At 43.9% G+C, this 16,365-nt stretch overlaps 1 protein-coding gene across 2 annotated transcripts in view; it reads left to right on the top strand.

Annotated features, from left to right (window-relative positions):
* The window catches only part of MLLT10 (MLLT10 histone lysine methyltransferase DOT1L cofactor), a 117,689-nt gene that overhangs the window by 40,889 nt on the left and 60,435 nt on the right, over window positions 1-16,365 (top strand). For both annotated transcript variants that reach the window (XM_054390240.1, XM_054390241.1), the window contains exon 8: window positions 14,738-14,833. In XM_054390240.1, coding sequence (XP_054246215.1) covers window positions 14,738-14,833 — 96 coding nt within the window. The remainder of the gene's footprint in view (window positions 1-14,737; window positions 14,834-16,365) is intronic.

Below are 16,365 nucleotides of genomic sequence, written 5' to 3' on the forward strand. Positions count from 1 at the left end.
GACTTCTGAATAAATACTATGTATTTATTACATAGTAACTACTATAGAGTTGTGAGTTATAGGGAATTGCAGAAATTCCTTTTCTAGAAGTCCTGTGTTCTAATCTGGGTGTGGGCTGAACCAGCATAGAGGTTTAAGCCCACCCAGTTGGCAGGAAAGCACCACATGGCCTCCCTTCACTCCTGCCCCTGTTCTGCTGAAATGGGGACAAGAATATATGACAAAAGGCTTGAGGGTGGGGACAGAGGACAGCTCAAGGGCAAAAGACAGACTGATCTTGGGAAACAAAACCGATTTGATTTCAATAACAAATCCACCACCAGTTATCCAATTGAATCAGAGCAGGACAATAGGAAATATAACTGGACCTTAACAAAGCACCTTCCTCACAGCCCTCCCCTCTTCCCAACCCAGCTCTACTCCAGTTCCTCCCCACCAGCAGCACAGGGAGCAGGGAAGGGGGGCTGTGGTCAGCTCATCACACCATGCCTCTGCCACTCCTTCCTCCTCACAGCCCTTCCTTGCTGCAAGGTGATGTCCCTCCGATGGGAGAGAGTCTGCTGTAAACTTCTACTAGCTTGGGTCCCTTGTCCCTTCTGCAGGCTGCATGGACTGCTCCAGCACAAGCTTCTTGCACTTAGGGGCTCCTTGAGGTGCATTCACCTGCTGCATCTAGGATGTTCTGTGGGCCACAAGTGGGAGTCTGCTCTACCATTAACCTCTGGTCTGCAGGGGCACAGGCTGCTGTTTCACCACAGCAGGCTCCCTCCCTCCTTCCTCACTCACCTTTGTGTCCACACTGTTGTCTGTCTCGCATCCCTCTCCTCTCCCAAACAAAAGAACCCCTAAGCCAAAAGAACCTACCAAACAGGTTTTCCCCCTCTTAAATATCTTATTGCAGAGGCACTTCCACTGATGGGCTTGGCCTTGGCCAGAGGTGGGTCTGACTTGGAGCTGTGGGAACTTCTTGAAGCTCCTTACAGGAGCCATGCCAGCAGCCCCTCCTCCATGCAGACACAAACCCAGCGCTGCAGGAAGGGAAGATTTCATGCTCTTTGCTGCCCTGGCTCATAGGATGCAAATTAAACAAAAAGAGGGTTGTGACTGAACTCTGCTGTGCTGGTTTTGGCTGGGAGACAGTTAATTTTCCTCACAGCACCCAGTATGGGGCTGTGTTTTGGGTTTGTGCTGAAAACAGCCTTGATAAGGCAGGGTGTTTGCCTTACTGCTGAGTAGAGCTTACACAGAGTCAAGGCCTTTTCTGCTCCTTGCCCCAGCCCACCAGCAGTCCGGCTGGGGGTACACCAGAAGCTGGGAGGGTACGCTGCTGGGACAGCTGATCCCAACTGGCCCAAGGGATGTTTCATGCCAGATGATGTCAGACTCAGCATGTACAGCTGAGGGAAGAGGGAAGTTGGGGACGTTGGGAGTGCTGGCGTTTGTCGTCCCAAGTAACAGTACGTGTGATGGAGCCCTGCTCTCCTGGGGGTGGCTCAACATCTGCCTGTCATGGGAAGTGGGAAATTCATTCCTTGCTTTCTTTGCTTTTGCTTTGCCTGTTAAACTGTCTTTATTTCAACCTACGGGCTTTCTCACTTTTACCCTTCTGATTCTCTGTCCCATCCCCCTGGGGTGGCAAATGGGTGTGTTTTGTGGTGCTTAGTTGCCAGCTGGGGTTAAACCACAACGATTGTCAATATGTGAAACGTGGTGACTGAAGAGGCAGAACAAAATAGTGAGGGGGAGCCCAAATGCACTATTGCAAAAGCTGAAGGATGTCAAAGAACCTAAAATGCAGGGGCTGGGACAAGTGTTCTGACCACTGAGCTACTGGCCAAAGGGAATTCTTTATGAGCATTTTTATGCTTCTTCTGTTCTTAAGGAAACGTTACACCTTCTCTGACTTTGAGGAGAGAACCTTGAACACGTAAGAAGTGTTTGAGGCAGTGCATGACACCCAGAGTGTTCTACTGCAACCATGAGTTTGGTTGTTAGGCCCACGGGAAGGGAGAATTTCAAACACACCCCTACTCACTGGAAGCTTCTGTTGGCTTGCGAAGTGCTCTCTGAACTGGCCGGACTTTGCCAAGGTGTCCTTAAGGAGCCTACATTCATGCATCAGGGCTGTGATTTTCATTTGGGAGAAAGGCCACTTGAGGCTTTGTAATGCATTTTAATGTCCTATGTGGGCTGGTACAAATCAAGTCCTAAATGCTCAGATCAAGTGTTCATTACAGAGTCTTCACTGCCTGAATACTGACTGTGAGAAGGTAAAATTGACCTGCTAAGCATCACTTTCAGGCAAAAAGAAGAATGGGCTGAAGTTCTTTGGACTACCACTCAGCTGCATAAGCAAGGGTTTATTTTGTTTCTCTTTAAAAAAAAAAAAAGTAATCATAAATTCTGTTACAATCTGGAAGAATCAATTTATAATGTTGTATAAAGCAGAGTGTTGCAAAGGCAATCCTGGCGTTGCTCTGTTAATTGCCTCACTTCAGAATCTTACTGAAACATTTGGGGGGTTGTGTAGCTTTTTAAGGAAGAAAGCTCCAGGTTCATCTCAGCAATGCAGTACCCCACTGCATTGTTAGGAGTTTGATAAAATTTTGGTTAGTTCCATAGATTTAAATTTAATCCTCTCGGCTGTTCTTGATAAGCAGAATTGTTGAATGAGAAAAATAACTAGGAGAAAAATGAAATTACTTCAATTTGCATTATTGTGGTAGAATTGTGGAGTGGTTGGAGTTGGAAGGGATCTCCGAAGGTCATCTACTCTTACCCTCCTGCAGTGAGCAGGGACATCCTCCATTAGATCAGGTTGCCCAGAGCCCTGTTGAGCTTGACCTTGAATATCTCCAGGGATGAGGCCTCAACTACCTTCCTGGGCAACCTGTTCCAGTGTTCCAGCAGCTTCACTGTAAAGAACTTGTTCCTAACATCCAATCTGAATCTTCTCTTCTCTAGTTTCAAACCATTGCCCCTTGTCCTATCACTGCAGGTCTTTCGAAACTGTCCCTCTGCAGCCTTCTTGCAGTTCCCCTTCAGGTACTGGAAGGCTGCTATTAGGTCTCCCCGAGCCTTCTCTTCTCCAGGTTCCTTTTCTTCTCCAGTGCTATATAAATATTACTCAGATGAGAATTGTGTGGTGTGGATGGTAATGGTGATGCTTACTCATGTTGACTTCTTCCAAATGTGAAATCTGAGGGAAGGAAGACTGCTTCTAACACACCTCTGAAAACTGGTCAATGAGTATGCATCAGCCTGGTGATGGTCTTTAATATATCCATCTGTGAGCTGCAGAACCTGGTTTCCAAGAGTGAGTTTCTGTGTGGTTTCCCTCTTACAAAAAGGGATGAGTTGGTGCTGCAGTAAGGTCTCAGGAGAGACCTTATGCTCTCTACAACTCCCTGAAAGGAGATTGTAGCCAGGTGGGGGTTGGTCTCTTCTCCCAGGCAACCAGTGAGAGAAGGAGAGGACACAGGCTCAAGCTGCACCAGGGGAGGTTTAGGCTCGATGTTAGGAAGAAATTCTTCACAGAAAGAGAGATTGACCATTGGAATGTGCTGCCCAGGGAGGTGGTGGAGTCATGTTCCTGGAAGTGTTGAAAAAAAGACTGGAAGAGGCCCTCAGTGCCATGGTTTAGTTGATTAGATGGTGTTGGATGATAGGTTGGACTTGATGATCTCAAAGGTCTTTTCCAGCCTGGTTGATTCTGTGATTCTGCAGTCAGTTACTGAGCTGCTGCTGAACAGTGGTTATGTTTCTGGGCACCTTTTCCTTGCTGACTTTGTAGGAGTGCAGGTTTTTTATGTTTTTCAGTGTCTCTCTCCATGTCAAACTGAATTGAAGGTCTGGTTAGGAAGGCTGGCAGAGTGTGACTATGTAAACAGAATTTCATTAGGAACCTCCTCTGTCTGCTGATATTCAGTAATATTTATCTTTGAAGTCTGCAGAATGAAGAGCAAAGGTGGCATCTTGTTATTTGTTCTGTTGCCTGATAAAGTTGTGTTAAGTTGTGCTGTATTCTGTGTCAGCCTGACAATCAACTGCATGTAATCTACTGGAACTGGCACCAGTTGGTACAAACAGTGCAACAAAATGACTTCTTGTGGAGGTCAGGAAGACCTATAGAAGCAGATAAGGTTGTTTTCATTTCAATGCTCTTCTATTTTAGTAAATAGGAACTTCTCTTTTGATGGTCATCTTTATCATGGAAGTGGTGATTTGGGTCCCTGATGCTTTTCTAACCTTACAGTAACACATCATAACAGTGATAGGAATAAGAGGAATGGCACAACGAACACCTCAGAACAGTGTTGTGTTGGGTTTGTTGCTCCTGCCATTTTGATACTGGAGGAGGGGGCTGCTGGTGTAGTTCCAGTGAGAAGCTTTGAGAAGCTCCCCCAGCTCCAGGTCAGACCCACCTCTGGCCAAGGCAGAGCCAATCAGTGCCTTTGTGATAACATATTGACGAGGGGAAAAACCTGTTAAGCAGGTTCCTTTGTTTTAGGGGTTCTTTTGTTTAGGAGAGGAGGGGGATGTGAGACAGACAACAGTGTGGACACCAAGGTGAGTGAGGAAGGAGGGAGGGAAGGAGGTGTGCTGGAGCCAATGTTCTTTTCCAGTATCTGAAGGGAACCTAGGTGAAGGCTGGAGAGGGGCTTTTTGTGAGGGTGTGTAGTGATAGGACAAGGGGGGATGGTTTTAAGCTGGGGGAGAATAGGTTCAGACTGGATCTTAGGAAAAAGCACTTCAGTATGAAGGTGGTAAGGCTCTGGAAAAGGTTGCCTAGGGAGGTTGTGGATGCCCCCTTCCTGGAGGTGTTCCAGACCAGGTTGGATGAGGCCTTGAGCAACCAAGTCTAGTTCAGAAGTGTCCCTACCCATGGCAGGGTGGGGTTGGAGTAAATGATCTCCAAGTTCCCTTCCAACCTAAGCCATTCTATGATTCTGTGGCCTGTGGTGACACAGCAGGCTGTGCCCCTGCAGACCATGGAGGTTAAAGACTCCCACTTGTGGCCCATGGAACATCCAAGATGCAGCAGGTGAATGCACCCAAAGAAGGCCCTAAGTGAGGGAAGCTTGTGCTGGAGCAGTCTGTGCAGCCTGCAGAAGGGACCCAAGCTAGTAGGAGGTTTACAGAAGACTGTCCTCTATGGAAAGGTCATGACCATGCAGCAAGGGAGGATGGTGAGCAGTTTTCCCCCTGAGAAGAAGGGAGTGGCAGAGGCATGGTATGATGAGCTGATCACAACACCCCTTCCCTGTTCCCTGTGCTCCTGGTGGGGAGGAACTGGAGTCGCAGGAGTAGAGCTGGGTTGTGAGGAGATGAGAGCTGGGAGGAAGGTGCCTTGTTAAGGTCCAGTTGTATTTCCCATTATCCTGCTCTGATTCAATTGGGGAATTGGTGGTGGTTTTGTTATTGAAATCAAGTTGATTTTGTTTCCCAAGTCGAGTCTGTCATTTGCCCATGACCCACCCATAATTGGTGAGTGTGTCCTCTCTGTCCTCTGTCATGACACTTGAGTCTTTTGTTGTATTTTCTTGTCCCCATCCCACTAGAGCATGGCAGAGGAGTGAGAGGAGCAATGGCAGAGGAGTGAGGAGTGGCTGTGTGGTGTTTTCCTGTCAGCTGGGTGGGTTTAAACCATGACAGTATTGAGCCTGGCACACGGGATTAGTTAATTTCTGTAAAATCAAAATTACAAACACAGAACCTCATAAAGATTTCAAAACTGCCCTGTAAGATGTAGGATTTTGTAAGGCTGCATAGTTGCAGCTGTTGGTTTCCCCTTGAAGTACCCAGCAGAACCCTTCCATGAAGTAATGGTTAGTAACAGTCATAATTGTAGGCTGTAGACCTGGAATTCCATGGGGGGCAAATTCCTCAAACATTTATCCAAAGAAATTCAGGTTCTTTATTTCTTTTGTGGAGCTACTACTACTTCACTGTGGTTTTTAGAGGTGTCTGTAAAGAAATACTGGAAGAATCCAAACGGGGAGTAGTTCTCTGCTGTAAAAGGTTCTTACTGTGCTCATCAAACTAAGTTTTGGGTTTGTTTTTTTTTTTTTTTTTTTTTAAAGGCAAATCACACTGTTGGTCTGGATGTCTTCCTTGGTCTGCAGGGATCAACCTGAAGATTTCCTCTTTGACTGAAAAATTGTTAGGATATACTTGGGGCATTGTTAGGTGTTGCTTTTATGCTGTCATTGCTTCAGTTTCATCAATATCTTCACAAAATTTTAAGATAAGACTTTGACTACCATTTTGATCTTTCTACCAGCTCAGTGTGTTTCTAGCATCATTTACTGAACTCCTCGTTGTTTGTACTCTGCTGCTTTCTGAGGTGGAGTCACTTTTGACTAACTGGGGCAAAGGATGAGCTGAACTTTGCAGAAAGGGAAATATTTTATGCTCGAGGGAATGATGCAATGCTGCTTGCTTGTCTTAATTTGAAAACTAGATGACACATGAACATTAAAAATAGGTCATTAGTGTTACTACTTGATTTTTGTTTGAGCAGTGGATTGTCCTACACTTCAATTCTGTAGCTACAAGCGTGAGAGATGTGGAAGCAAAAGCTACTTTCAGGTAGCCTTTTTCTTTGCTTTTGATCCTTAATACAAGATGATTGGTACCTTATCTTAACTTTGTAACAGTTTCTAGAAGGGTGAGCTTGATGCTGTTTAATTTGCGTGCTGCTCAGCAGGTGCAGGGTGTGCTGGGAGACTGGGCCAGGAAAATTAAATCATAGAATCGCACAACGGTTTAGATTGGAAGGGACCTCAAAGTTCCAATCCCCCTGCCATGGGCCAGGACACCTCCTACTTAACCAGGTTGCTGAAGGGCCTATCCAACTTGGCTTTGGACAGTTCCGGGCTTGAAGCCTGCACTTCTCTGAGCAACCTGTTCCAGTGTCTCACCACCCTGATGGGGAAGAATTTCTTCCTAATGTCTAATCTACTTCTGCCTTCTTCCAGTCGGAAGCCATTACCCTTTGTCCTGTGTACCACAAGTCCTTGTAAAAAGTCCCTCCCCAGTTCTCCTGTAGCCCCCTTCAGGTACTGGAAGGCTGCTCTAAGGTCTCCCCAGAGCTTTGTCTTCTCCAGGCTGAACTGCCCCAGCTCTCACAGCCTGTCTTCATAGGGGAGGTGCCGTCTGATCATCTTTGTGGCATCCCGTGGACTTGTTCTAACAGTTCAATGTCCTGTGTGTGTTGGGAGCTGCAGAGGTGGACAGGGGACTCCAGGTGGGGTCTCACCAGAGTAGAGAGAATGGGGAGAATCCCCTCCCTCATTCTGCTGTCCACATTGCTTTTTAAGCACCCCAGAACAGGGCTGATTGCTGGGCTGCAAGTGCACATTGCTGGCTCACATGTTGAGCTTCTCCTCAGCACTGCTCTCTAGCCATTCTCTGCCCAGCCTGGATTTGTGCTTGGGATTGTGCTTGCATTCCTTTGCTTGCAATTGTAGACATGGAATTCTTGATATTTGGTAGGTATCTTTAAGTTACCTTGCAGACAGTAGAGTGTTTCACAGTATGCAATACCATAGATGCTTTTTAAAGTATTAAATATGTGCAGTTTTTACAGGAATAGAGGATGAGGAGCATGTACAATAATTAATTGCTTTAATTGAGTTAATCTTGCACCATTTTTGAGGTTCTAAAGTGCTACTCAAGTGTTTAGCACTGAGTATCAGTCACTAACCATTAATTTTCATCTCTGTGCAGAACAGCAGCAGTGTATTTTAATGTGAAATATCAAAAGAAGAGCAACTTATTCTGAGTAAGAGTTGGTATAAGAGAAGTTTTGGCTGGCATTTTTATCATCAATTCCTGAGTCTTTTTACCACTGACAGTTAAAATTCTGACCATTGCACCTGTACTGAAGTGAGGTTTTGAGTCTTTTAAGTAATTTTGTCAAGGATTGATACTTAAGTAGTTTGGTGCTTAGAGCTGTAAATGTGTGCTTTTGAATAATGCTGGCAGTGGTGTTCCACCTCTCCTAGAAACCATCCCCTGCCTGACGCCTTTGATTGCTGTGACTGCAGCAGTGCTGCCACTGCATTTCATTTTCATGCTATGTTTTATGCCACATAAAATGATAGATAGATGAATGCCTGAGCTAGGGCTGTTCCTGTCAAAACAAGATAAATTAGGATTTGAATTCGAAACTTGTGGACTGTAAGCATCTTTCATCCTGGAATTGTTATGGTTATTACTAATAGCTACTAGGCACAAATAAGAGGCCAGGCAGGTCTTGTATTGGAGATTAGAAAGAACTGTGTGTAGCTTTCTATTAAAGACATTAGTTGTGATGGTGACAGCTCTAGATTTACAAGCTTCAGCATGGAAAGATAGTGCAGGAAACCCATACATGGCAAAAGCACCAATCTGAGTGCTAATAGAATGTTCTGATACCTTGGAATTGTTTAAAGGAATTGAAAAAAACAGCTGTAGAAGTAATGATTTAGCTCTTCAGATGATCTGGCCTCCAAGCATCATTATTGGAAAATAGATTTGAAACTGTTTTTAAGCTTTGAAAACTTGGGGCAACCAAAGGTAGTGAAGGGTTGTGGTTTCTGTAGTAGATAAGGGGATAAAAATGCAGTAGTCTTGTCTGCACTTGTTTTAATTCTTGCAAACCAGAAGTTAGTCTCTTGTTCCCTGAGCAAGTGATCTCTTATTCCTCTCTTTGTCTTGCTCTTGTCCCTGTTGCTGTCCATCTCTAATGCTCCTTCACTGAAGGAACCTAACTCACTAAAACAGCAGCTAACTATCCACTTCCTTTTTGTTGTGGCTGTTGTAGCAATTTGAAATGGTATGCAGAAGAGCTGACAAGCTAAGCAGTGTGGGAAAGGTGAGAGAGAGGTCAGGAAACTCCCCTCCTCCTCCTTTGTGAGGAGGAATTGTTAAATGGCAAACTTCAGAAGGAAGTTTAATGGAATGAAGTGCTCTGGAAACCTCTTTGGAGAAGTTTGTGTGTTTCTGAGGGAAAAATGAATTGCAAATAAGTGTAAATACCTTCATCAAGTTAAATGATACTTCCACATGGAAGTGTTATGAATTAATAATTCCATTAAGATAAGCTGAACTCATCTATTCCATCTGGACTTGCATTGTTCAGTCTTCTCCGATATGAAGGTCCAAACTCTGAGAAGAGAGGTTTGATAACATTCATTCTGTTGGTAACAGAGCAGAGCTAAGATGAAATTATACATCTTTCCTTGATTTGGTGTTTTGATGAGATATTTTAACTCAGTGTTTCCTCTGCAAGGGCATTAAAACAAATGAGCAAGTGCTGATCTTTATAGAATGATCTTGGTGTAAACAAGCTAAAAACTCAGAGTTGGAACTGAACTGTGAAATTTGATTACGTAAGAGTTGTATATATCGAATCTGTGGGGAAGAAATAGAAGCAATCAGTTCTTCTCCCCTTCTCTATCTCCCTGCCCCACAAGAGGGTAATGTACAGAAGGTGTTACGAAATCCTACACCATATTTGTTTCCTTAGCTTGCAGCATGTGTCTGTTAGAAGTTACTACATCATTTTTTAGATAAGTAACAAAAACTGAAAATGAGATCCCTAGTGATAAATAAAACTTTCTGACTGAACATAGAATCTTTTAGTTTGGAAAAGACTTTTAAGATCGTTGAGCCCAACCATTATTGGAACAGGTTGCCTAGAGAGGTTGTGGAGGCTCCAAGCTCTGGAAGAGTTCAAAAACAGGTTGGATGGGGCCTTGAGCAGCCTGATTTAGTAGGAGGTCTCCCTGCCCATGGCTGGGGAGTTGGAACTAGATGATCTTTGAGGTCCTGTTCAACCCAAACCATTCTATGATTCTCTAACTCTACCAAGGCTGGTGCCTAAACCATGTCCCCCAGCACCACAATCTGTCTCTCTGAAACACCTCCAGGGATGGGAATTCAACCACCTCCCTGGGCAGCCTGTGCCAGTGGTTGAGAACATTGGACAGTTCTTGACATGTCATATCATGACATGGGAACTCTAGGTGTTTTTGTATTTTAGCATGAATCAGGGCTCTTCCAGTTCTAGGGTCAGTAATGCTCCAGCTCTGTACTCAGTGGCTGTTTGGCAATCACCCTTTGCTTTTCTTACAGTAAGAAAGGTTTCAGGAGCTGTCTGACTGGTCTGTTGAGCTGCCCTACTTGTGAACCCAGGCTGAAGTCTAAAGTTTCCTTTGTCAGTTTTGCAGCTGGCCCTGTGTATTCTTCCTTGGAATGTTTCTTCTGCTAAACCCTGTTTTTCCAGAACATCAACATTGTATTTATCATCTCTGCAGCTATCCTAAAATAGAGGGGTTTGGGACATCTGAGCTCATGCCTATGGGTCTTAAAATGAAAACCTGAATATTGAAATGTGGTACATGGGTTCTGCTTGCCCTCAGGCCTCCCTTAGGTTTCACTTACTAGCAATATTCTTTTCAGTCCTTTCTAAAATTAATTTCTGCCTTTTTTTTTTTTTTTTTTTTTTTACAGTACAGCTTGCAAAAGGGCAGACATTTGATACCATTGACTTTGCCAGAATGGTGGCTTTCTTTGTGGCTTTCTGCATGGATGTTTATCTTAGAGAGCTGCTGCTATGTAATTTTTTGGATTTTTTTTTAGAGTTGTGGCTGATCAGAGGAGGACTTACACAAGTGAAGTGTGCAGTGAGTTTTCTGTGAAGGGCCAACTGCTTGTTCTTTCTCTGGCAGTAAGATGGCTAATTTGTCTGTCCTTTGAGACAGACTGAATTGAAAGCTGGCATATTTGTTAAATATTGTGGGAATTTGTGTCCCTCTGTTACTCCCTTTTCTGGATCTAAAAGTGGCTATTTCAGAACTCTGTGCTTTGTATGCATCTTTATGGTGAGAAGAGGGTGCAATTGCAGTGAGTCATTTTGTGGGAGCTAAGTCTCTTCATCTCAGCAGGCTGTCACTGAGATTTTTATTCTTATCAATATAAAACCTGAACATTCCTTTCAAAGGTTTTCCTGCAGTGAAATATTCTCCAGTTCTTTGATGTTATTTGCATCTGGAGTCAATTCACATTCAGAAGTAGCACTTCAGAACTTTCCTTAGGAAGAAAATAGAAAAGAAAAAAAAAAAAAAACAGAAGAGGAGAGATTGTTATAAGAGTTCTAACCTAAAAGGAGGAGGGAATGTAGAAGTAAGGACAACAGATCTGCTGCTGCTGAGGTCTTCGGATGGGGTTACCCCTCCAGTGGGGCCAGGAGCATGAGCGGTCCTGGCAAACTGTGTGGTGATGTTTTGGATTTGGGAGAGGAATTTGATGTGGTTGCTGACACATCACTTTACAGAACTTGAAGCATGTTCTTTCCAGGCTCTTAGTCGTTTATCATCAGTGAACAGGTTCCCCCTCTTCTTGTTACCCCTCTTTCCTTTTTCACACATCCTTTTCTGCTGAGACTGCTGTCCAACTGCTTGCAGTACGTTACAGAGTGGAATGATCTGAAATCTCACCAGAGTTCTATCAGCCAAAAGTAATGCAGGAAGTAAAAGAACACAGGGAAGTCAACAGAAAAGAGATTGTAAAACATGTTTACTGAAAAGTTTCCTGTTGTTTGCTGATACTGCTGTGAGGTTTCATCTTCAAGCATATTGAAGTTGCTGCGTTTTGGCTCCAAGATTAGAAATACAATTCTTCAGGGTGGTTTGGATCTCCTAGTAAAATGATGAAGGATAAAGAAACTTGGGCAGTGGCTTAAATTTCCATTTCGTAGCTTCTTTCTTGAAGCTTGTTGGGACTTCAGTGAAGTTCTGACTCAGGTTTATCTAAACCTGTTCACTGATGATACAGTGAGCTGGGTTGTGAGTGCTGATGAAAGGCTTTTGGATCATCAGATTTCATGGATAACATCAGCAGCCTTGCTGTTGATGCTTTGGTTATTTCTTGATCTCTGCTTGTCTTCTAGCAAAATGAGCAGTAGCACTTTGGGGATTGTTATATTTAAGAAATTACTGAAAAAAACCAGTGCAGTTCACTTGAATATCTCTTTTTTTTTTTTTTTTTTCAAATGTGTGTTTTCTAGATCTAAACTGACCCAAACAAATAATTCCTTCTCCAAAAAAAAAAAAAACCAAACCCAAAACCAAACCTAACCACCACCACCAACCCAAACCAAAACAAAAAGCCCTCACAAGAAAGCAAAAGCATCCTCCCTGATCTAAAACTCTCTCGACAAGCCAATATTAGGTTTTAAACAACTGAAACCCTACCTTATGGTCTGCATTACTTAGTTACGTAGTTATGACATCTGCACACTTTATGAAAGGCAAAACTCCATATTTCTATTTAAGCAGCATACTGGGGAATTAAAACCCATTGAGGAATCATGGTTTGATTGAATTAGCCAGCAGGTCATGGGAGGTTCTCCCTACCCCTCTACTCTGCCCTGGTGAGACCACATCTGGAGTATTGTGTCCAGTTCTGGGCTCCTCTGTTCACGAAGGACAGGGATATACTGGAGAGTGTCCAGTGGAGGCTGAGGATGATGAAAGGACTGGAACATCTGTCTGATGAGGAAAGGCCGAGGGACCCTGGGTGTGGAGAAGGAGAAGACTGAGAGGGGATCTTACTCATGTTCCTGTATATCTGAAGGATGGGTGTCAACAAGAAAGGGCCAGCCTCTCCTCAGTGGTGCCCTGTGATAGGACAAGAGGTAATGGATACAAACTGGAACACGGGAAATTCCACCTCAACATGAGGAAAATCTTTACTGTGAGGGTGTTGGAGCCCTGAAGCAGGCTGCTCAGAGAGGTTGTGGAGCCTTCTCCTATCTGGATGTGTTCCTCCGTGACCTGCCCTAGTGCTCCTGCTTTGGCAAGAAGGTTGGATTTGGTGATGTCTGGAGGTGTCTTCCAACCCCTAGCATTCTGTGATTCCATGATCAGTACCAAACCTAGTGCATGAAAAAAGCAAGCCTACAAATCCCCATGAGCCTTTTAAAGAATTCTCTTGGACCTTCCTTTCAGTTTTAAGAAATGTACAGGAATCAAAAGGACACTCTAGCAAGTATATTCTGGCATGATATTTTGGTGCAGATAGCTTTGGTACTTTGTTTATGAATTTTCTTATCTAAGCTGTATTTCCTTCCTGGCAAAACTGGGTTGTAAATTTAGCTAAATGAGTTTAGGGCTTGTTAGAGACAGGGTGCTGTAAGTCAGCTGGTATTTAGAGTTCGTAGAGGTTTTGCTTGTAAATAAATGCTTTGCTTGTAGCCAGAATTACAGAATGCCAGGTTGGAAAGGACCCCCCAAGGATCATCTGGGCCAGCTTTTCTAGGTGACAGCAAAGTTGAAATGAGCTGGCCCAACACCCTGTCAGGCTGAGTCTTAAAACTGTCCAGTGTAGGGGAATCCACCACTTCCCTTGGGAGATGATTCCAGTGTCTCACTGTTCTCATGGGGAAACATTTTTTTCTGGAGTCCTATGGAACTCTCCCCAGCAGTAACTTGTCCCCATCAGCCCTTGTCCTTTCCATGGGACTCCTTTGGAGTCTTGGCAGCCACCCTTTTTGTGCTGGTCCATGGTAATAAGGTCTCCCTTAAGCCTTCTCTTCTCCAGGCTGAACACCCCCAGCTCTCTCAGCCTTTCCTCACATAGCAGGGCTGCCAGCCCTCTGATCATTCTGGTGGCCCTTCTCTGGATGCTTTGTATCTCAATTGTCAATTAACTGATTCTACTTTATTGGAGAATTTGAGGACCCATTATTTTATTCTCTGTTTGATTCCTTGGAACAAAGTTTCTGATATTTCTTCTATTGTGACTGAAACAGAGAGCTGATGCTTGCTGATATCTTAGAGTATACATGTAAATGCATCTTGTCCTGGTGCTTGGTGAGAGTGGTTGTGTGGTCACTGTTGAGCAAGCTATGTTTTCTTGTGTGGTTCTGGATAGAGTCATTTTCATAGAGGAAGATCAGCATGGCTCATAATTAGGATTCAAACCAGCTACTGAGCATTTTTTAATTTGAATTATGTAAAGAAATACAATTTGGGTCTGATTGTGTAAACCTCTGAGAATTGATTACTGCCAGTGTGGAAGACTTGTATTATAGTCTAAAAGCTGTGAGTAGAAACTGTTTTGGCTGTATTTGCACTGTTTCATTCACACTGCCAACAGTTCATGTTGTGTTTAATAAAACCACACAACAAAGCTAACAAAATTCTCAGCCTCTTGACTTCTAAAGCTCTTGGTATGTTGTTCAGTTTAACATGGAAGATACTTACCCAATAGGTAAACTGTATGCACCTTTGGGGGAGTGAAATTGAAATAAAATTTTACTCTGAGGTATTGATAAGAGAGCCACAGCTCAAACCTTACATTGATTTATAGCAGTATCTCAAGAAAAAGTACTGTGGAGAAATGTAGATACAGAAACCTCTGAGAAATGCAGGACACCTCTGAAGCAAAAGCCATGTCTCTGTTTTTAATCCAGTTTCTTTTGCTGATGGATCATTGGGAAGATGGATAATGTTGATTAAAAATGGATTCATACATGCTGGCTGTAATTGAAGGATTTCAGTTTGTGCATTTTGAAAGCAAATATAAATACTTGAGTTGCTTCTGTGAAATTGTATTCTAAAAACTGCTAAACATGAATGTTGTTTCCATAACACCAGTACAGAGCATTACTACCATCTCTCTTGTAAAATGGGTTATGTTAAAGATGAAGCTGAACTTAGGTTATGTTCTCTTTTGTGACTTCTAGAAGTATAAAGAGAAAGATAAACACAAGCAGAAATATAAGAAGCAGTCGGAGTCGTCACCCTCCCTGGTTCCATCTCTTACTGTAACTACAGAGAAAGTAAGTCAAAGTGTTTCTTCTGCTCTTCCACTTCAACTGCTTATATCAAACTTCATTATGTGATGATTCCACTGTATCTGCAAGAGCTTTGTAATGGCAGAGATTCCGTGTTCTCAAGCACACTTGGTATTTATTCCTATAATGTAAAATACTAAAATGGTTTGGGTTGGTACTGGGACCAGTGCTGTGTAACATCTTTGTTAGTGACATGGACTGTGGGATTGAATGCAGCCTCAGCAAGTTTGAGATGGCACCAAGCTGTGTGGTCTGGTTGACTCTCTGGAGGGAAGGGATGCCATCCAGAGGGACTTGGCCAGGCTGCAGAGGTGAGCCCAAACCAACGTCATGAAGTTCAACAAGGCCAAGTACAAGGTCCTGCACCTGGGGTGGGGCAGTCCCAAGCACAAATTAGAGGCTGGGTGAGCAGTCTCAAGAAGGGCTTTTGGGGGTGTCAGCTGATGAAAAAACATCAGCGTGAGCTGGGAATGGTTGATGGCAGCCCAGAAGGCAGCTGTGTGCTGGGCTGCATCAAAGCAGGGTGAAGGAGGTGAATTCTGCCCCTCTGCTCTGGTGAGACCACACCTGGAGCTCTGTGTCCAGTTCTGGTGCCCCTGGCGTAAGAAGGACATGGAACTGCTGGAGTAGGTCCAGAGGAGGCCATGAAGATGATCAGAGGGCTGAAGAACCTCTGCTGTGGGGACAGGCTAAGAGAGTTGGGGTGCTGGAGAAGGCACTGGGGAGACCTTCCAATGAATGAATGAGGCCTACAAGAAAGTCAGGAAGGGACTTTTTACAAGGGCTTGTGAGAGGATGAGGGTCAATGGCTTTGAGCTTGAGGAGGGCAGATTTAGACTGGATATTGGGAAAAAAAAGTCTTTTGAGTGAGGTTGTTGAGGGAGGTTGTGGATGCCCCTCCCTGGAGGTGTTCAGGGCCAGGTTGGATGGGGCCTTGAGCAGCCTGGTGTAGAGGAAGGTGTCCCTGCCTATGGCAGGAGGTTGTAACTGGAAGATTTTCAATGTCCCTTCCAACCCAAAGCATTCTATGAATTAATGTTACTTCTCTCTGCTTTTACATAGAGTTGTCAGAAGTGATTTGGACCTGATGCCTTTTGCACAGCAGTCTTGTTGCAGTGATGAACATATTATTTTATCATGTTATATAATCACTTCTACTACCATATTGTTGCAGTGGGGGAAATTGGGATTTGAAATTAATTTTGGCTTTCCTTTTTGAAGAAGTTAACTCCTTTGTGATACAGTGGTGGTGACCAGCTGTGCAGGTGATGCCTTGACAGCAGGTTTTTATCTGGATGAATCGCTTCCTGTGGTAGCTTTCCTGAAAGGCTGCAGAATAAGCCTTTACATCATTTACATGATGTGAGTTAAGTTTATTTGGCTTGCCTGTTTGTTCTGCAAAACTGAACTCCCAAGAAATTGGCAGTAAAATTTTTCCAGTCCAAATGCTGTGTTGAGAAACGAGTGCTGTGTGAGAGGCGTTTTTGAGCTCCTTTGTGATGTCTCAGCAAGGTAGT

Source organism: Indicator indicator, chromosome 20, assembly GCF_027791375.1.
Source record: "Indicator indicator isolate 239-I01 chromosome 20, UM_Iind_1.1, whole genome shotgun sequence".
In the NCBI taxonomy this organism is placed as follows: domain Eukaryota; kingdom Metazoa; phylum Chordata; class Aves; order Piciformes; family Indicatoridae; genus Indicator; species Indicator indicator.